A 22,556-nucleotide genomic window follows, 5' to 3' on the forward strand; every position below is an offset into this window, starting at 1 on the left:
GGTATCATTGGTCTTTCTCTGTGAGCTTAGCGTTGTGTGCCCTGGCTAATTTGGCAGAGCTGCAGCAGCACACGCGTGCCTTTTCCAGACCTGGCTTGTAGCGCTGGGTTGCCTGCTAGCTCTTGGTTCCACAGTTACTAGCACCAAACCATAGTCTGGGGAAGGGTATTTTCCCTTGTTCTTGACTTTCCTGAGTCGCTCTTCTTAGTACGAAGAGGTAGCAGCCCCAATGAGTTTTTTTCCCCAATATTAATTTCACCAATACTGTTTGCAGCAGCGAAGGTGAGCTGTCTCTGCTGGGGGCTTTACTGAATAACAACGCACAGTACATGTTTTGATCAACATTGTGCTTAGTACGTGTTGGTGTGAAATTGCATTAGAAATTTCCTACTGAGAAGTGTTTTTCAGATCTGTAAGCCACTTCGGAATTCCAGCTGTATACTTTGAGTATATTACTGGCATTTTAAATATGCTATAGCATGCATTACTAAATCAGAAAGTCTTATGCGTGCCATGGACGTGCCCTACACCTTTGTGGTTATCTTTATTACAAAAAGTCCTTGGCTGAAAGATGTGTCTATGCTTATCTGCCAGAACTTGTTCCCTATAAAACCACACTGAATTACTCTCTTAATGTTTCTGTCCTTTATGCAGTAAATGAGTTTGTTTTCAGTACTGCCATTGGGTTGATACCCAACTCCGATAACCATCTGAGTCTTGCTTGCCTTGAAAGGTTGCACAACAGTTCTACTCCTTTGTCTGTGACTTTATTGGTATTGCTGTGTTTAATAATGGTGGCATGTCTTCAGTCAATAGGAATATTGGCATATTGTTCGGAATTAATTTGGGGCTGGAAGTGAAATGAGAACTGGTATTTCAGAGTGCATTGGGGAATTCTTAATAATGCGAAGTTCTTGGTGTTTCTCTAGGCTTGCTGTTCTGTATGTGGAGTTATTTTGCTTTTCTCTTTGATGAGGTTTCTCATCAAATTTATATTGAATTGTGCATCAGCCTGGTTTGTAGTGAGTTTTTATTTTCAGAATGCCATTTAGTGGCAGGTTTGAACACTTACTGACACTAACGGCCCTTCTTGCTTAGTATATTTCCAGTGACTTAAACATTTTAATGGAGAGGGTTGTTTTAGTTTCTTCTGCATTGTGCCCCTAACGGGTTTGCTTTGGCTGAAGAAAAAGCAAGTCATGTGCACTACACAGCTGTTGCTTCGGATGCTAGAGAAAAACATCAGGCTTCTTTAGAGGTTCTAGCCTTGTTGCAAATCCCACTTTGAAAAGCTGGTATAGGCAAGGCTGCAGAATAATTTCCAAATCCTGGAAGTTCAGTACTTCATTTTAGTTGAGGCTTTGAGTGTGATGGAGCTTGATTTTTATTGCTGATTTTGAAGAATGAAGAAAACCTGACTTTTAGAGCAGTTACATGGTCTTTGGTTTTCTTGCATGTGTTAATTCATTTTCCTTGTTGGTAAACAACTTGTTGGTTGTTTCCTCCTACTGTTGATACTGACTTCAGTTAATATTGAAGTTATTTTCTAGGCTCCTAGTCCTAAGTGTTGGTGTGTATGGGATGCATCTTCATCTCTGGGCTTGTAACGCTAAAACTCCTTGTAGTACGTCAGGAGATAGAACTGCATGCAGCACAGGTGTGTTAAGCAATCTTACACAACTGCTCATGATTTCAGCGACAGATTTTGTTACTGCAGTGCATCCCATAAGGTACTCTTTGGTGCAAACTGGAAGACCACAAAATGCTTGGATGGGTGACTCTGCATTGCTGCAGACAGGGCTGGTCAGGGAGCTCAGCGCAGGGGGTGCTGCGGGTGGACGTGGTGCTGGTTTCTCATGAGCTGTTCTTGCAGCGTGCAGTGAAGAATGAGGCAGTGCTCCTCCAAAGGAGCAAACATTGTCAGCGGTAGGCATCTGATGTATTTCAGCATAGCCTGTTAAAAGCAGCAGAGAGAAACAGTTGCTTTGCTGCTCTTTTTTATGCTTGGGGGTAGGAGGAAGTTGCTGAATTTAGCAGCAGAGCAAGGGGTGAATCCTTTTTTGTCGTCCTCCTTAAAAAAAAAAAATAAAAAAAATCTGGAGGAGGAGAATGATAGGGACAAAATGTACAAACTGGATTTTGCACAAGTTTTGGGATCCAAGCAGAGTGAATGTAAGAGATGAAGACATGCTCCAGAAGAGGCAGAAAATGAAATACAAAACAAATTCCTATGGATCACTAACAGAAAACATTGCTGTGATGTTTTGCTTCTAACACAGCAGCCTGGGGACATCCAGGAAGCAAGATCTCAGGTTCTACTTTGTCAGTCGAGTGCTGCAGTCTGGGTGGAGAGATGTCTTAGTTTTGTAAGATTGACCATTATGGTCCTGCTGAATACATGGGATGAAAGAAAGAAGTAAAAGTGAAGGCAAGATAGTTGAGGTAAACTATTCCAAAGTAAAATAGCAAATGTCTAAGTTGGAAACTAGCACAAGATGATGCAGATGTGCAGATTTCACATCTGTGGGTTGTAAGGATTCCATGATTAAAATTGTAGCAAGTTATTTGCAGAAATATTAAATCATTTTTTAAGTGTGACACTTACATCTGTATTTTTTCAACTTGTCTGTTTAAAATACAGGCATTGCGTGCTACCTGATGCCTGTAGTGACAGTCATTTCAGTCCCTGGGAGCTGTGTGTCCCTTCCTGTCTTCCATTGCTGAGACTTGGTTCCTGGAAAGAGGGCATTCCTCCAATTGATACTCTAATTGAGGGAGAAACTCTTAGCCTAAGGCCTTTTATTCCCCTTCAACTCTGAATATACCTGCTTAAAATTTTCATCTTCTGTGTGTTAATATTGCATGTGGTCTGCTTTTTGGTTTGGGGTAAGCTTTAGGAGGTAGATGTGTTGAGGGATTTCTTGAAACAACAAAAATCCCATGGCTTGCTGCAGCTGAGCAAACCAGGCTACCAGGACGACTATGAGAAGTTCCCATGACAGTGTTCCCACATCGCCCAATTGAGGAATTCAGGAAAATATTGTTACCAGTAGCTGGCTTCAAGGACAAGGTCTATGTGACTGCTAATCACAAGGGGGTTGTTTTCTTGCAGGTGGGGTTGTTTTCTTGTAGTTGTTTGTCGGAGTGCTTTTGACCAATAATCTTGTGTGAAACACTGTCCGCCCCTGTTAAGTTCACTATAAAAGTTAGGCTATTCAGGCAATAAAATGAAGCTTGCTGATCACTCATATTGAGTGTCCCTGTCTTCCTTGCGTCAACAACATAGATGTGCATCTCCTCAGCTGTGCTGTAGATCAGTGTCCAGGCAGTTTCAGCTATCTGTAAACTTTGGTCAATGTTTTAATTCTTTAAACTGCCTCGGAATGTGATGTTTCTGCTTATGGCTGTGGAGCTTAGGGGGTTTTTAATTCCTTTATTGTTATGGATGCTAATCATGATATTTAAAACTCCTACCACACAGATTTAAAAAAAGCAATCCTACAATGATACAGTTCAGTCCTGAGTAAAAGTGTAAATGATTCTTATCAAGTCAGAAGTGCTAAAGTCTGATGTTTAATGCACTGTAGTACCAAGTTTCTGTTCCTTACAGTTTAATTTCTACTTTCAGCAGATTATGTTGGAAAAGTGTTTATTTTTTGCTTTTTTTCCTATAGCGGTGCAGTTTCCACTTTGTTTCTCTTCACTTCCAAGTAAACAGCAAAAGCAGTTAGTAAGAATTTTGCCAAATGGATTTTTTTATCAGTGCTTTTCCAAGAGCTTCAAGCAGTATGTATTCTGCACACCTGTGACAAATGAAGAGTACCATTTTTCTGCAGCTAGTGTTGCCAGGAACTGATTCACAGGCAAAACCCTGCCCTTGTAGACCCTAAAGTAGTGACAGAATCAGGAGAGTGGGCACCTCCAGAGAGTTGTCTCCTGAAGAGTAAATTCAACCTGAGATGAAGGTCTGTAATAACATCCCTTTTCTTTGAAAATTGAGGTATTTACCTGAAAGTTCTTGCTCCACAGGTGGAGAGGGTGGTAGACATTTCCTGTTTTTCTTTTTGTGTGTGTGTGGTTACTTCTCAGTCTTAGACCCACTTTTCCAGTTCTTTTTGGGGTGAACAGTCAGGGATGATTGTATTTCCCCATATCCTGCAAACTTCTGCTTGTAGAGAGGCAGAGCAGGATATGGATCTTTCGTTTTCCTCATCATCTTTTCCTGCAAATTTAACAGACGTGTTTCTTGTCTTGAAAGCCAGAAAAGTGGTTGCACTTCAGAATATTGTGGTATGTATGATAAGAGGTCTGAACTGGAGAGAAAAAAATCTCCATTCACTAACTTGTAGGAAATCATAAGTGAAATCACTTGTTTGCTCCGATGGAATTAGAGCTAATACGCGTTAACATTGGGACAGATGGTGCCTTGGGCGCTTCATAACTGAACTGGCTTGGAACAAGGTGTGATGAACATCAGCAACAAGCTGACAAGTGCTTTTTAGAAAACCAAGGTATGAGAGAGGAAATAAGGGGGTCTTAAAAGGAACGCTCTTAGCAGGCTAGTTCTGTTGAGTGACTAGGCATGCCTTGCTGGTGGGGTGAAAACATTGCCATCCCTGACAATTATCTGTGTTGTATTGAAATGAGTCATTTAAAAAAAAAATGCATTTGTAAGAAAGTTGTGGAGGCACTGCGTCGGTGATCCAACACGTTCTGCCTAGAAGCATGGGGTGTAACAGGGTAATGCTGGGGCTGTCGTCTCTTCTGGTGAAGAAGAGCAAGAGTTTTATATGCACGTGCTTGCTGTGCTTTATCTGAGCTGCATAAAGGGAAGTAGGGCTTCCGTGAAGATGCCTTGGAAGGATGGTCAACCTCTCTCTCCTCTCTGCCTGGATTTGCACTCCTGTCTACAAAGAAAAACAGTTGTGACAGGATAGATGCTTTTAGCAAAAGCTTGCTGTGGTTGCATTTTGTGCAGAAGCTTGTTGTTTTAAAACACAGGTCAGCGCCCGCTGGCACAGGCGTAGATACCTAGGTGAAAAGAGGCTATTCAATAAATTAGTCACCTTGTAGTTATTCTTCTGTTTTCTTATTTTTCTTTTCTTTTTTTTTTTTTGTCCTTTTGAATCTTTTTTTCCTCCTCTGAAACTTTGTGAGCATGCAGTACTGAGTTTGCTAGTTGGTCAAACCAAGGCAGTATATTTTGTAATTGCCAAGTGCCTACACTTAAAGATAAAACGTGAGGGAAAAAGAGGTAAAATAATACTTTAAAATATATTACCTTAAGAAACAATGCTACTTACATTTTTTGTGCATTAGACATCTGACATTACACAGTAATTTGTACTGATTTGCAGCAGGACTGTATTTCTTGCAGATTCTCCTACCGTGGTGGTGTTGCTGGGTTTTAAGCTGGTATTGATTATTGTTTTCTCAGCCTAATGCAATTGGATTGCATTGAACTGGAGTGTTTTAGATGCAAATCAAACATAAAATCATAACATTTCTAAAGAAGGGTGATGGTTCTAATGATCCCGTGGCCATGGAATATAAGTTTCTATATATTAAAAAAAAAAACGAACAAAAAAACCAAAAAACAACAACACAGAGAACTTAAACAAAAGCCCCACCAGTATGCGCTACAAGAGTTGCTGTATGCAGATTGATCTTTTTTCCCCTCTTTTATATCCAGAGGGCTGTGTTGACAAAAAGTCCGGCAAACTTAACATGAAGCTACAAATGCAGCTATGTGTATATCTGTGTACCCGTATATGCCTGCATCTTTATTTCATTTTTCAGCAGTTCTTACGCTGTGGCTGAACAAAAGCAGAACCTGTTCCATGTGCTTCTGTATTTTGTTTGTTTTGCACTTATTGATTAACTAGTGAGCTATTTACAGCACGAGATTACCGACGAGTTGACCAGGGAAACAGCAGCAGCAGTGGATGCCAAAGAGTAACACAAAAACCTTTCAACTTCCCATCGGTGAAGGTTTAATAGAGAGATGCCGGGCTCTGGTTCAGTGGCCCTCATGACCTTGTGTGCACACGTGTCAGCAAGGAGCATCTCATCTTCCCTGTATTTCAGAGCGCCTCGACATGTACGCACATGGCAGTGTGCTGTTGTGGAGCGTGCGGGAAGCACGGTGCGGTCACACCTCGTGTGCGTGGGCAGCAGTGAGGAGGGGAAACAGCTCAGTGAGATGGAGCCGCTTGGAAAGGCCTGTGGGCTGGATTGCCTTTTCCTGCTAGGGGATTCCTGTCTTGGCCTGTAGCTGCTGCTAGCTCACGTTACAGGGTTTGTGTGTGAGGCAACAGCGGCTGGGAGCTCCCAGCTTCTGCCTGGGGGTGGCCAAGTGACAGGAAAATAGGTGCTAGAGCTGTGCGGCTGGTCAGCAGTACGGCTGTTGCGGTGTGTAGGGTTGGGCACTCACTGTAGGAAATGTTTCAACAGGACTTGCCTCTGCAATCCAGCTACCTTCCTTCTGGGGAGCTGTATTAACACCTAGGCTTTAATTACATTAAGACCTGCACAAGGGTGCCTGATCAAGGTTAAGCTATTAAGTAGAAGTGATTTGAAGGTTGATGCGTTTTTTGGGCCCTATCTTGACATTTTCTTAGTTACAATGGCTTTTTCAAGGGCTGTGCTTTTATTAACTATTTAATGCTAGTATTTTGGTACAATAAACTCCCTTGAAGAGAGCAGACTCCACTTTTGTTTTGAAGAAAGGCATTTACATTATTTTTAAACTATTTAAGTATATTCAGGAATTCCGCTGTATTAATTCATAATTACATGTAACTCATTTTAAGTTGTATACAGTGAACCAAATACATTAAATTTGTAAGTGTTCTTGCTTAGGGAATGACTCTTTCCATAACTTATTGCACTTGCACCACTTGTGTATTTCAGTTGTGCAAGGCCCTTGCAGGTCAACATCAAACTGCAGAGAGAAAGAAGCTGTTTGAAGTGTTTACAGATCTGAAGTGGAGTGGAATTGCATACCATCAGACAACTTACTGTATTGCTGGTGCTCACAGGTTATGTAGTGTGTATGAATACTGCTGAACAAGTTGGTATTTAGGAAGGTAGTCAATTTTGAAGGCTCCTTTAAAGCGCTGTTTCTTGCAGAGCTTTCCATGCGGTAAGATGCATGCACAAGTATCTTGAATGTAACTTCATTTCTGAGAGAAGTTCTCACGAGGCTGCGTGGGTGATGTGTAGCTGAAAACATCTGATCACGGTTAAAGCTGACGTGGAAGAAAAATGTGTCTCAAGTCATTTGTCTCAGCTCATTTCTCGACATGGGCTGTGCTGGTGCAGATGAAGAAGGCAATAAGCTGGGTCACTTTGTAGGCATCGAGGGAAAAACTTGCTGTGGCTGGAGTTGAGCAACAGGGGTTGTGACACAAGTGTTTTGACGCTTCCAGCCAAAACCTGGCTGGCCTTTTAGGAAGGGGATGAAGAGGGGAGAGAATTGCCAACCATCAGTGGAGATTAAAAGAACTGTGTTTTAGCACTTTAATGGCTCATCTTACAGGTGTTCCTGTATTACTGGAATAAAAGCTATGTGTCTTCCTCTTGTACAGCAGAACAAACCTGCTGAAATGTAATATGAGTTGTGTTTTGAGGCAGTGCTGCATGTGGCTATAATGTTAAAGGAAGGGTAACATTAAAAGTAGTTGATAGTAGGTTGAGGCCCGATGCTGGTTTATTTATTTATTTCCTCTCCTGTCAGTGTGTGTTGGAAGTAACATCTGTGGCATGCCTCTAAGTTTAAGAAAAAAATAAAATGAAAAGCCCTTCTGCCTCACCTACCAGGTTTACTTTAAAAAAAAAAAAAAAGAAAAAAGAAAAAAGACCAACAGCTGGGGTTTTTGAAGGAAACATACCAAGACATTACTGCTTGGTTGTTGGTTTTTGTTTTTTTTTTTTTGTGAAAATATGCGGCTTCCACTGTGTGCCCAAAGATACGGATACACAGCCCTGCTATTTGTGTAACTCTATTGCTACTGGAAATTCCTCTTAAAGAAGGAAAAAAAATCTTAAAAGGAGAAAAAAGAAAGTAAAAAGAAAGAACATACTTGTATGTCAGAAGTGAGGAAGTGACCCTGGGGGTTGCCCTAGATTGAACAGGAAATCACACTACAAATCGAACCCAGAGCTTGAATGCCAGCTCACCGCTGTAACCGCAGGAGCGTTCACTCTTTGCTCTGCAGACAGGCCACCAGACTGAAGAAAGTGCCTGGCTGTTGGGTGCAAAGCTGCCCCCACAGCACTTGGGGACTTCGGCAGACCTTCCTTGTCCTTCAACCCTACAGCTTGCTGCTGGGCGGTCACAGTAGTGTGCAGTGGTGTGGCCTTGGCCTCTGAGCTGATTTTTGTGTCGTGTTCTTGAGAATTGCATTTCCCTAGGATGTTGGTTGCAGTGGTTTGTATTTCTCCTTGTCTGAAATGTGCAGGATGTGCAGTGTGGTTGTTTCAGGTGCAGCCGGAGGGTTCGTAGGAAAAACAGCTCTTGTCCTGGAGAGCTGCAGTGTAAAAGTTCCCCCTGTAAGGGAACAGTATGAGTTCACTGGAATATTTATCTCATTTGTAGACTGAGAGTTTTCCATATTTTAAACTGGTGCCAGAAATTGTGGCCAAAGCAGTATCTTGAGTTAGTAGCGCTAGAGGAGGGGTGTGTGTACTACAGCAGATTTGGGAAATTTGTTTTGTACAAGAATTCTGTATTTCTAAAATCCTGCCATTGTGACTTACTGCTTTTCACACCCTTTCTACCTCTTCTCAATTTTTCGTAGGACTTTGGGCCAAGCTGCTTTCTGAAGAGACAGCTCTAGTTCAGCGTAACATGTGCGGCAGCTGAGATCATTCCTTCTGAAGCTGCCCCAGCGTTTCAGGCTATATTCAGTAGCAAAGATTGAGTTTCTTCTGTACAGCCAGCAGATTAAACTGCTCTTCAGCTCCATCTGCAGGCTTATATTATCCATAGGGTAGTATGCATATGTCAGTTCTCTGATAATGTAGTATTGCTGTTCACTGAGTAGCTTTTGGATAGTTGAACCTGCTTCCTTACCTCTTTGCAGTACTGGGGAGATTTGTGAAACTTTTAGAAGAGCTAACCTGGGAGGAGAAGGGAGTGTAGGTGACTGAAATCTTTATTTGACTTTGTTAAAGCTGATTCCTCATTAGAAAGCCTGAGTTCTGCTGTTTCATAAAATCTCACCACTAAGGCACTGTGGTTGGAATATGGTCCAGTGATCAGAGAGACAGCAGCCCACCAGAAGCAGAAACTGCTGTGGGAACTAGAAGCAAATGGGCACAGGAAAATCCAGCAGCATGCTCTTGGTCTGCTAGAGATATATTTACAGGAAAAGCTGAGAGCATAAAAATAAGTTAACCCTAAACTTTACAGTTTATACTAGCATGTGGAAAAAATAACTTGTGCTGAGATTCACTTCCCAACGCTATGCTCAGTTACAATATACAGTTTAAGAGACGTGTATATCATTTTTTTTCTTTTAAAAAGCAGCCTGTTGGTTGGTGAGCCCGTTGTCTCACAAGAATATGTTTTTTTACAGCACTTCACACATCAGCTCTACTAGTAATCAGGATGTCGCATTCTACTGCAACAGAAATGAAATAAAAAATTCTTAAAAAATACAAGAGTTTCTATGCATTTCATGTGCACAAGAAGCAGTTTAAAATCCCCTCCTCATCCTTTATTTCTTGCAAAATAATTTGATAGCCTTTGACATTTATGTTCTTGACCACGGTAGTTAAAGGTTTTTCCTCAGTGGGTGCGTCTGTGCAGAGCTGTGAGTTTGAGACACGGGGACAGGTGGCTGTGGCTGTGGCTGTGTTTCTGCAGGAAATCTGCACTGGAAGCACATTGCTCGTTTCAGGTTTCCAGAGACTGACTGAGACAGTGTTATCATTTTATATTGCTCAGGGTCTCAGCAATTTGTTTTGTAATCTGGTACACGGAATGAAGTGAATTGCTGTTTGTGGATGTTGAATGTAATATGAGTAACAGGAACCACCAACTCTGTACCTTCACAGACCCACTGTCACTGATTTCCATGCTCTTTCTCATTTTTCGCAGATCCTATCAGGGCCTCTTTTCAAATGCAGATACTTAATAATGAGGCAGATTGTTTGTGTGGAAACACAGTGTATATATATGTCCAGAAAAATATCACAGTGACAGTCTGTGCAGGAAATAAGATGAAAAACATTTTTTGCTGCCTTGAAACATCAGCTTGACTGTGGGCTACATGAGTAATAGTTCCAAGATTTCAGGCATTATTAAGATAAACATGAATAATTTTATCACTTAAGGTAGTCAAATGATCTCCAGTGTAATAAGTAACAAGATAAAGGGAAAGAATCAGAGTGGAAGTATCTAGATTTAGAAGAAATATGGTAACACTTCTTGTGCTTTTTATACCCAGTCTCATAACTGTAGCATTATTTTTTATGACTTAATAGTTTGTGTTGAAATTGCTGACCACCGGGTAATTTCAGTGGACGTTCATTGTATTACATTTGATGTATGGATATCTGGAACTCACAGGTCCTATTTGGATTTATAGGCTTCCTGTTTGTTCAGCTGAGGAATATATTGCTGGTGGACTGGAGGCAGATATAATCCTATAATTCAGCTTTTCCTTTGAGCCACCTGAATCAAGCCGGTGCCCTACGCAGTGTGGGCAGCGGGGTTGTTCCCGAGCAGCCTCCCCAGGCCAAAGGTGTGGCCCTTCGGTCCTTATGGCCCCGTGCCAGATCTCTGCCTGTGCGGTAAGCCAGTTTGGGAAGCTGATCCCGGAAAGAAAAATGGGAGGAGGAGAGGAAAGGATGACTGCTTGGGTGTCTCCTCCTGCCTGGCCTGGCCCATCGCCTGCTCGCCTCAGCTCCAGTGCAGGCGCCGAGGATGGGCAGAGCTGTTTGCCCAGGGCTAGGCAAAGATGCTGGCAGCTGCCGGGCACGCTGACCTAAGCACCCAGCATTGATGTGCCACCAGCACCTGGCTACGGGGTGCTGCTCTTCAGGTCAGGGCCACTGCACTCTCATGTCAGAGCTTTAAATGGGTGCAGAGCAAACCTGTACAAGTTAGAAATCAATAGAAACTTAAGTAGAAGTGCCTTGCCTCTTTATTTTAGAACCAAGTGATTTCTAATTTAATTTTAGGTATGCTTGGTCTGTCTTCCTTGGTTCTATTATCTTTGAAACATTGAAAAGCAGACACCAGTAGAAGTCCTATGTAGTGAAGACAATGGAGGAGATGGTTTTGGAACAGAACACATGAATTTTAACGATTTGAGGACAATGAACCATTGCAATTTGACTTGTTTACTCTGTTCTGACATTTCTCTGAAGACATAAGATGATAGTAGCTCAAAGTAAAGCCACATTTAGAAGGTGATAGACAGTGTTATTGAGATATTAGATTGCTTGTGTTGTAGTGTTCTGAGACATAAAATTTTAAAAGCTGACACTTTAGTATTTCTTCAAACCTTCTGGGCATTCGTATATTGTCCTGATGTGACAAGTGATGCTACTGATTCCAAGCGTGCTGGAGCAGTGGTTCTCTGCCAGGGAGATGCAGTAACGTTAGAGCATTAGCGAGGTGCTGTGCAGGATCTAAGCTAATAAACTAAGCCAGATCTTTTTTTTTTTTTTTTGCCTTCTACCCTCCTTCAGATTGGGTTTGTGCCAAGGGAGAGGGGGAACTGGTAGCAGGTGGTGAGAAGGGCCAAGGCATAAAAGCAGTAGAGATGGGAGAAGACTCAAGAAAGTAGTGATGAGGATGTGAAGAGAAAGATGGAGGGAGGACTCAATTGATGAGTTTCCAAATCATTGCTCTAGATTTTTTGATACTAGAGATACAGTGAGGATATTTATGTTGTCCCTATTGTTCCACCAGCTTTAAAGACAGTTATGTTCTTTAAGTAACTTCTCTTGTTGGCATGGAACTTGTCTCTGCTTAAGTAATTGCCTCTTGGACTACTAGGGAATATATCATTATGGCTAAAAGATCCCTGGCACAATGAAATCCTTTAAGTGCCTTCCGTTGTGCAGTATGTATAAAGAGATGGTTATTCTGGCACAATTTGGGCAGAAGATTATGGAAGTTAAACTTTCAGTAAAACTCCATTTATGCTTTTTGTTACTTCTTAAATTTTTCTCTCTCAAATTTTACCACAATAAAACCTAGTGAATCTTCATGTATAAACTGCATTCTGCTTCATTAAAATCAGGGCAAATCACATCTCTGCAGGTCAGGTGATGTGGATTTAATTGTAGGGAGTGAAAATACTCCTTAACATTACGTGGTCTCATTTATTAAAAGCTATGGCTCGGGAATTTTCTGCTTGTGTCATCCCGTTGTTTCGGGCTGGTTGTCCTTTGACTGTGGAATCAGGAGTTGGTTTCACCCCTCTGTAGCTACGACTTTTCATTTGCCCATATGAAATACCCTTCATGCTCTTTCAGATCAGACTTTCAGGAGAACTTCTTTATTCCATTTGTGAAGTTTCTAAAGTCTACAATAAAAAAAAAAAAGAAAAGAAAAAGAAACATCTGAATTGCAGGGAATGAAGAATGAGTGCTTGTGAGCTGCCTTTCTTTGTAGCAGTGCTTAGGTACTTCAGGAGAGCTGAAAAGGAAATTGTCTTCTCTAATGATTCTTCATGGGGAGGATTTCCAACAGAGCTCTCTTCATTTGAAATTTGGAAATCCTCCGGGTAAAACTGCATGCAGGTTTTTTTGTTTGTCTGTTGGAAAGTTGATTTTGTATGTAGTGAGGGAACAGGTCTGAGAAATAATTATCGAATCGTTGAATATCCTGAGTTGGGAAGGACTCACAGGGAACATTGGGTGCAGCTCCTGGCTCCATACAGGACCACCCCAAAACCAGACCCTATGTCTGAGAGCGTTGTCCAAACACTTCTTGAATCCCAGCTGCTCAGTGCCATGACCACTGCCCTGGTCAGCCTGTCCCAGTGCACGACCACCTCTGGGTGCAGAACCTTTCCCTAACCCCCAGCCTGACCCTCCCCTGTCCCAGCTCTGTGCTGTCCCCTCAAGTCCCATCGCTGTCCCCAGAGAGCAGAGCTCAGTGCCTGCCCCTCTGCTCCCCTCGTGAGGGAGCTGTAGAGCAGTTGAAGAATGTTCTCCTGTTGGCCTGGTGGTTGAGCAGAAATCCTCATGATGTGAATCTGTGGCTGAGAGGCAAGGCATATCTGCGTGAAAGGATGAACACATTATTTGACTCCTAGAGAACAGTGCTGTAATCTAAGGGATCTGACAAGAAGGCACAGTGCTGAATGCAGCACAGTCTCAGGTCCATGCTTCAGCTCTTATTGGAGAATGTTTGGAGAGGAGGTTGGTTTTTTTTGTTTGTTTGTTTTGTTTTGTTTTTTCTTTTTAGGAACGATGAAGGTAGAAGTTGATATCTCTGAATCAGTAATCTTTTTGTAAAGTCTAAAAGGTTGGAGAGTTTGTGCATTTGATTGGGGGAAGCCACTTAAAACCATCAGTAGTTTCCAAAATTGAATGGTGGGCAATAAAAAGGAAGACAGATGCTGTTCTGCTAGAAAAGATAGCAGCACTTACATTCATCCTACTGTTGTCCAACATGGAAGGACAAGATTGAAGAAAAAGAGGGGAGGAGAGAGAGGAACATAAAGAGGAACAGAGTAATTGTAGTTTTTAACGTGGAAACTTGCTTCCTTTCTTAAAACTGTCTTTGTTTTCACAGCAAGCACGGGCAGAGCAGGAGGAGGAATTCATCAGTAATACTCTGTTTAAGAAGATTCAAGCTCTGCAGAAAGAAAAAGAAACGCTTGCAGTAAACTATGAAAAGGAAGAGGAATTTCTCACTAACGAGCTCTCAAGAAAACTGATGCAGGTAAGTGGTTCCTTTACTGATGTTTCTCCTAGGAGCCTCAGGGCCAAACGGTGGTTGAACTTTTGATTTTGTTGGCATGACTGCAGCCAGAGGGACGTCATCACATTGTAGCTACTTAGAGCTGACACTTGATAAATGCTAAGTACAATAACTGTAGTGAGTGGGTGTTTGTTTTTTTTTTTTTTTTAATACATTGATGTAGAGTTTGCATCTCCAAATGCATACTGTAGAGAACTGGAAAGTTTTTACAGAGATGCAAAGAAATAGATGTGACTTAAAGTAAATGTTAACTGTTTAACAGAATAGTTGCTATTTAATTTTAAAAATTAGTGAAACTGACACTTTTTTTTTTCTGATGTATATGGTATTTAAAAGGAGTCCTGAAATATTAAACTTTGCATATAAAAATGTGCTGTGATGCTTGAAGGTTGCCAGGAGACTATCTGTAAGTTTATTCATACTTTTAACAAAACGGTTCCTTCTCTTTAAATGAAATGTTAATATGAGTTCAGTGCTAAAAGTAAAAAGTTTAATGTGCTGTAATGATGTATGGCAGAGAAACTTACTTTGATTACCCGTGCTCCTAATTTTTGGAGAATGGGTGAATATTTGTGGGAAGTATTGTACATGCTCGCCCTGCTCTGAGAGACATATTTAAGTATCTGCTTTTGTCCTCTGGAGGAGACAGGACAGTAAGTTAGGTGAATCGTCGGTGTGACCCACTGTGGCTCTTACCCTGTGATTATTTACAACCTCTCCATGAAAAACCAGTTGAGTTTAAAGAGCCTGATTTGTATGTTTTAAGAATTTCTTCTATTCTGTGGCTAAACACTTGAGATATGCTTAGCCCTGCAGTTAGGAAATGCGTTGTTTCTAAAAAACAATTAGAGCTAATCCCATCTGACACTTTCCTTAATGAAAGCTGGGACTTCTGTGACTTTGTCAATGTAATGCTTAATGTCATGTAGTACGTTAAGCATCAAGATAACTTTTCCCAATCTTGTATTTACTTTTTCTCTGTCTTTGAGGACTGATGAAAATGTTTCTGAATAAGATTTGCTTTTGCTTTCTAAAGCATACATTTTCACAAAAAATAAAGCAGCAGATGGTAGTAAAAAGGAAAAAAAAAAAAAAAAAAAAGGTACATGCATGTGTGGGGAGATATTGAGTGTTCTTTTCTAAATGAAGATGTCAATGTTGTAGAAAAATCTTCCTACAAAAGCCTCTTCCAGAAAAGCAAGAAATGATATACCAAGCAACGTTGTTTGATTGAAAGCGTGATGTAGGAATCAGTGACAGAAGCAGGTTGCTGGGAGCCATACCACTACATTGTGTACAGCAAAGTAACACTTCAAAAGCAAAAGCATGAATTACACTTGGTTTGACTGAAGGTTTTAGACTTGCTTAAATGTGTACTTGCACAAACGTGTACTACACAGGTTCTTCAGTAACTAATTGATTAATTTTTAGTAATTGCTTAAAATATACTTTGCTGGTAAGATTACCTTAGCCTTTTTCCAGACTTAACTGTCATATACATTCTGGAAAGTGAGAGGTTGCTTTAAAGCTGTATCTTTAACAGTTCTTAAAACGTTAGTATTATACAATGTAGGTTTGCAGATTACAGAGAGAAATGCAAACTTATTGTCAACTTAATACTAAAATGAATTTTTATTCTTTTCTGCTGTGGGCTTTCAGAAAGTATCCTTTGGCCGTCATCCTAAATTAGGGAAAAGTGCAAACAATCAATGATCCTCAAAATGGCCAAAAGTGTGCTGCATTGTAGTATATGACGTAATTCTAGGGCATTATACTGTATACCCATTGGAAGCTCAGGTATAGCTTCATTCTCACTATTGAGAGAAAGGTTCAGAGAAGCAAAATGAAGTAATAAACCTGATGAGGTTATTCTAGCCTTTTGTTTGGCATCTGGAGAAAATCCTCAGTTTTGGATTCATCATCATCCAGTAGATATTATCCAGCTTTCAATAGGCAAGCCACAAGTTCCTGCTGAAAGGAAGTAACTATACAGCCATAACTACAGATAAAGTTCTGACCGCTGCGTGCTTTTATTGAACAGTATCCCAAACTTTGTTTCATGTGACTTTCCTCTAAGTCTCATTCAACTTATGATAAATGTGATTATGTCAACCCGATTTTAAAAGGTGACAATTTTTAAATGCACCAGTGCTCAAAATTGATAGCACTAGAACTGTAATTTTGGCCAACATCATTAGGTAACAGTTTTTGAAAGTCCTTTGTTTTTCACAGCTGTAGGGGCTTATGCATGGCATTCAGAGCAGCATCGGGTGCGAGCTACCAGAACACTAATACGCTTGACGTGTGAAAGCTGTCTGCCAGCATGAGCTGCAGCGCTCCTTGCTAATAGCCCAGCGAGAATTCCCCAGTTCAGCATGATGTGCCTTGCTGTTATAAACCATTATGTTACATCAGGTTTTCGATGTAGTTGTAAGAAACTAAATTTGAAACCTTGTGTATGCCAGACTGATTCTGAACATACATAGTAGTATGGAAAAAAAAAAAAAAGGTATTTTCACTGGAATACTGCTCTCTATGACCAGGCTTTCTGGTGGTACACTATTGCTTGATAGTAGTTGTTTGTAACTATGTCATTAGCTTTTACTGACTCTACAAGCCCAATAAATAACTGTACATTTTTGCTGGTTTAATTTCCTTTTATTAGCATAATTTTTAATTTTTCTAAACTGAAAGTGACAGACATATGAAGGAGAGCATCCGTCTCATAGATGTTTTGGAGCAAACAAAAGCTTTTTGTCACATACATCCTGATACAGCTTTTATAAACCTTATATAAATTCACTATACTTTCCCACATACTCTTTTGTCTGCCTGGCTACGTATCTGAAAAGTTGGGCACAAGTATTTTGTAGGCTCCTTGATTCCTAGTCATTAGAGAATAGTGGTAGCATTTTACAGAGCATCATTAGAACTGTTTTGATGAACAGTATGTATGTGGAATTTTGAGTTTTAAAGAAGAGATTTAAAGAAGTTTTGAGATTTAAAGAAGTAAATCTTGAAAATTGCATCTGTTGTGAAACGAGGCTACTCTAAGGAGTAATCAATTTTTAATATTGCTTTAATTTATAAAGTCAATTATTCTTTACGTTGTCCAGTAGTCCATTTCAAAATCATAGATTTTTCCATATCATTATTTTTTTGAAAGTGTGAATTGCTCCAAGTACCTGGCCTTGGAAGTAAAATGTTAAGATTTATAGAGATAATAGTGTAATCAATAGTCGGGAGAATTAAGTAATTGGGAAGCTATAGTGAAAGGTTTCTCATGCAAATCTGATTCTTGACAATTCTTTCAAAAATTGTAAGCATGTTGACATAAGCTATTACCCTTCCTGCTCTCCAAAACACCATGTGTCAGCTTGAGGATGCAAATAAATAATAATTGTGTGAAATAAGCAGAGTCAGCTCATCTATCATGTATTTGATGAACATCTGGATGTAAAGAGGAGTCACACTGATAGGAATTTGTTAATAAAAAGGACTTTCAGGATGCATCAAAGGAGGAATTGGACAACTTTTAAGGGCTGGAATACTAAAAATAGACTGTTAGGACAGTGTACAAGGTCATAGTCTGAGGGATGAGAGTTGCTTTTTTTAAAAGGGAACTTCATCCATTAGCTCCATTATTTCAGGATAACACTTTTAGCTGTCCCAGGGAAAGGTCATACAGTAAGGAAGTAAGGAAAATGTGGACCTACATTGTATCAGTAAACTTCTCTGTAGAGAGAAGAGGAAATTACTGTAGTTGTGTAGAACTTGCCTGAAGTAATGTGTGCACTCTTACTTATATTACTCAGCTTTATATTTGAAAGCCCACTTCTCTAAAGTATTTGCTCTCTTACCCCAAGTCCATATCTGATCTTGTGTAAATACTTACAGTATCTCTCCTACAGTTTTCACGTGCATTTCAAGGTCTATAAGGCATTGTCCTGAAGGTGATGTGTTCTAACATTTTTTTTCCTTTTCTTCAGCTGGCAGCTATACCTATGTATGTAAACAGTTGTGACTATAATTGCATATAACTTAGAAGTTTGAAAATGTTCTCTTTACTTCTTTACTAAGTAAAATAAACACTGTCTCAGTGTTAGCAATTCTGTTTTTCAGTGTTAGGGTTTCAGCATTAGCTGTTGTGTTTTTTGTATTTTTTTTTTTTTCTGATCAAAGCCAGTGAAAGGGAAGAAAGATTTTATAGAATTGTGAGTGACAGATACCATTAACATGTGTTTTGGGGGAGTGCTATTACTCTTTTCTTTCCACTTTGAATAATAGTCATTTTACCTCCTGGTGTATTTATGTTGAAATCAGAATAGAAAGTGTTCCTGTAGTCAATCTTTTCAGCCTTTACTCATTAGTCTTCTGATCAGCTAGAATCGTCCTTTGGCTACAGTTCACACTCCCAAGAAAGGATTTAATAGATGCTACATAGCAGCTATAGATCTAACAAGCCTCATCAGCTCCCGTGTGATGCAAATTCCACACAAGCTTTAGAAGAAATAATTTGCCAAACAAGATTTTGTTCTTGCAGCTCAATTTGTTTTAAATATGATAATCGCATTTGCGTATAGGACATGAGAGCAAGAAATAGTATTTGCTGGTAAGTTGGCTTGAGGTACCTTCATATGACCATACCAGCAGCCTGACTCACTAAACTGTCTGCAAAATGCTAGCAGCCCCTAACCAGACACTTTGTTAGCAGCATCTGGCTTTAGGCTGAGTAAGAGATTTTGGCAACATGCCTTTTCACACAGTTTATTTTGCTAACTAAATATAAGCTGATTACAGCAACTGGCTTTGATTTCAATTTTTAGCTAGGTGAAAAACATAAAGTGTCTAGAGCAAAATGAAGATTGATGAAAGTATGAGCGCCTTGAGCTAGGTCATCTGCACGCTGTTTGCTCCTTGAGCGCCTTGGCCGTCTTCAGTCTTAAACTTGGGGCTGCTGGATGGGGTGGAGGAGGGATTTAGAAAACTGTAAAACTAAATGATATCCTCTTCGTATTAAAACTGTTTTTCCAAACAAGCTGAACCCCATTACTGAAGTAAGGTACTTCAGATTGTTGATTATCAAACAACACAAACGGTATCTTGATTTATAAGTGAATGTAACTTTTTGTTCTAATGAAAAATTTTACTTTGCAGCCCTGTGTTTTCTCACACAAGAGAAGAAATGGCTTTATTTTTGACTAAAAAATTGAACAAAATTTCCCAACTCGTCAATCTAGAGTGGCCATGATAGCCTCTGTTACTATCGCTCTGTAGTCCAGCTGGCTTCCTCAAGTGCCTGGGAATTTCTGCGAACTTCAGGAATTTTTGGAGAAAAGTGTGATTTATTTTTTTTAAGTGAATGGAGAAAACTCACTTATTTTAAACACCATTCTGGTGTTGACTTTAATATGTGAAAAATGAAGTCTCAGTACCAATAAGCCCTGAAAATACAATTGAACCATAGCTACTTACATATGTATGTTTCCAAGCTGTTCCTGTCTGTATTCTGTTCTCTCCACACTCGCGTTTCTGCTCTGAATCTTTTGCCAGGCTACATTTCAGATTATTTTGTCTCCAAATAGCACCAAAAGGAACTGAGTTAATGAACAAATGAATTTCAGCTTGTTGAGGAAAGACTGTTGGGTGCTCTGTACATTTTGAAGGCTTTTGAGAAGAATTATCAGTAGAGAATTTAATGTTATGTAAGGATCAACATATAAATAAATTTTAAAATGGTGTGTAACTTGTGTTTAAAATTCTTCCATATCTCCTAAATTTTTAGCTACAGCATGAGAAAGCTGAACTGGAGCAGCATCTAGAACAGGAACAGGAATTTCAAGTGAACAAACTGATGAAGAAGATTAAAAAACTGGAAAATGATACAATTTCGAAGCAACTCACCCTGGAGCAGGTAACTCCTTGCTTTCAAAACGATGATTGTAAAACAAAAACAAGGATTCAAAAAAATTACTTATTTTGGTTTACGTTTGACTTCATTTTTAAGTCTGTAAGAAACTGGCCAATATCGACAATATAATTCAAGGAAAGTGATTTTAACTTGTAGTCAAAGCAGTACAGCATAAACAGAATTTATTATGAACCCCCCCTTGTTTTTTTCCCATGGCATTTATGACTCTCAGTACCCTTAATACAGGCCTTCATGTTGGCTGGACAGCTGTGACTATTCTGCAAATGCAACTTACTTTTTGTAAGTTATACTTGTTGCTGTTTGTCAGCCTCCACTACCATACTACTGTTGAGAAAGACTGCCATTTCTAATAGCAGGTAGGCACAACAGTAAACCGTATATATGTGGTCTAGCTGTGCTCTAGGTCACCTTTTTGTGGTAGCTTGGATAGCACAAGACTCAATTGTCAGATGTCAGTTCTGTGCATACTTACAGATTTTAAGATAGACTATGCCCAGTTCCCTTTCTCCCTGGAGAGAGCAATGAAGAGGAGAGATAAAATATCACTTGTTTTGGTCTTGTTTCTACAGGAAATTTAGACTTAGGTATTCCCTCTATGTCAAATTCTAGGCATGTGTATCAAAGCACCTCAGTGGCCTTAGTAGGAATTATTTTCGTATGAAGGCAAACAGATGAAAAAATACAGACTTATTAAAGAACTTCAGTTTCTCTAGCTTGTGAAATTCCAGTAATTTTGAGTGGTGTAAATATAGCATATTATTCCTGAGAATTTGTTTGCTGTTCTTATTGTGAAATTTTTATGTTGCTGATAATCTGAAGTTCTACCTTTTTTTTTTTTTTTTTTTTTTTTCTGTTTGACTATCTTATTTCAGATGAAATTGTAGGTAAATTAATAGCTAGCTTAATGACAAAATGGGTTTTTTAAATTCTTACATTAACATTCTGTATGGATCAACCTATGGAACGAACCAAAACAGAGAAGTAGGAAGATGTAGTTGCCAGCAAATCCTTAACCAGCGTGGAAATTAATGAGATTGAAATAACTCTCTTAGCCACAAGGTGGTGGTGGTGGCCACATAATCATAATTGAAATGAATGCAAAGTAAGATTGCAAATTAAGCTGGTTTAGTCTTTGAAATAGAAGCACAAGCCACAGCTGGAGTTCTAATAGTATTTCTTTTTGTATTGTTATGGACACACAGAGACTTGTGAAATTGTAACATTTGATTTTTTTTTTGCTACCTTTGAATATCAACAATAGATGAGTTTTTAAAGTAGTCTGGAAGTTCAGTGATGAGTTACTTAATTTTGGTGATACCAGGTCTTTCTCTCAATTACCTGATCTTGAATTCAATTAAGAAGGTGTTGAGTCTTACTTTGAAAGTCCATGTGTGTTTAAGTGTAATCCAATGTATATCTTAATTTCTTGCAGTAAGATACAATAAATCTCGAGTTACTTTGAACTTCAGCATGCAACATGTGACTATTTCATTAACGGAATGTTTTAGTTAAAGCAAACAAGTGCTATTTTTCTGTGTTGTAGTTCAGTGATTTGATGGGAAATAAAATAGCTGCCAGTTCTGTCCTCCAGAGGTCAAGTGTATATAGTTTTACTGTTAACCTTTTTAACTGCTTTAGTATTTCATACAGTAAAGTGCGTAACTGGAAGTGATGCAGTCAGTAGATTAGAAATAAGAATTAAGTTGGTAATAATCATCTCCTATGTCTGCTCCTTTGACAGGAGAAGATCATGAAACATGAAGTCTTCTGGAAAGATATTCTTGGAAAGTAGCAAAGAATTAAGGATACAAACAGGGAGGGGCAGATGAGAAGCCAATAAGTGAAATTTGGGATAGTGGGACTAGGCTGAAATCATACTCAACTTTCACTGATTTGGAAGGTCTCCATCATTTTAGGAAGAAACACTTTTGCTTGTCAGTAAGTTGGCAAGAAGACTCAAGAAGCAGTAATGCAGGAACAAACATAGAATGTATATTTTAGCTGCATTTGAAGGAAAGTGTTAGACGAAGAGAAATACAATGGGATGATAAGGAAGGTTAAAAGGGATTTTTCTCTTCCTTTAAAGGGAAGACTAGGATCCAAAACAATAAGCAATTCTTCCTCACTTCCCTACTGTGATGATTAAAAAAATAAATGATATTCGATTGGAACATAATTTTGAACCTGTATAAAATGATGCAAGTATTGACAGAGCTGCTAGTTTGGTGTTGAGATGTGAGCCCTCCCCCCCCCGTACCCCGCCCCCCCCGTTTTATTTTGTTCAAAATATAATCAAGATCCAAACAAACTCATTGACTAGATCTAGACTTCATTTTAAAGTTCACCTGAAATGTCTGTTGCGAAACACATATACCTACATTCTTTGTGAATTCACAGCTCTGCTCAGCATGCTGCAGTGGCTTCTTCTGTAGGTTCAACTCATTAAAGCTTTAATATCCTGACACTGGGAGGAACTGGGAAAAAACTCGAAACCGACAAGGAGGATACTTGTTTCTAGTTTTTTCTCATATTACTTGAAAAGTGGAGTTTTAGATCTCCTTCACAGACCACTGTCTTCAGTGTTTCATCAGAACACATCTGTCAGCCTTCAGGGTACAACTCATTTGTCTCTTGTCCCTGATGATTTGACCTTGCCATTGTGCGTACTCACCT

At 39.6% G+C, this 22,556-nt stretch overlaps 1 protein-coding gene across 4 annotated transcripts in view; it reads left to right on the forward strand.

The window, feature by feature from the left end:
* The window catches only part of CCDC6 (coiled-coil domain containing 6), a 47,618-nt gene that overhangs the window by 6,430 nt on the left and 18,632 nt on the right, over positions 1 to 22,556 (forward strand). For all 4 annotated transcript variants that reach the window (XR_003498699.3, XM_072040057.1, XM_027462470.3 and 1 more), the window contains 2 exons: positions 13,763 to 13,912; positions 19,737 to 19,865. Coding sequence is in view for 3 of the 4 variants with exons in the window: in XM_072040057.1 (XP_071896158.1) it covers positions 13,763 to 13,912; positions 19,737 to 19,865 (279 nt within the window). In the remaining variant the exon portion in view is untranslated. The remainder of the gene's footprint in view (positions 1 to 13,762; positions 13,913 to 19,736; positions 19,866 to 22,556) is intronic.

The sequence above is a fragment of the Anas platyrhynchos genome, chromosome 6, assembly GCF_047663525.1.
Source record: "Anas platyrhynchos isolate ZD024472 breed Pekin duck chromosome 6, IASCAAS_PekinDuck_T2T, whole genome shotgun sequence".
NCBI classification, from domain to species: domain Eukaryota; kingdom Metazoa; phylum Chordata; class Aves; order Anseriformes; family Anatidae; genus Anas; species Anas platyrhynchos.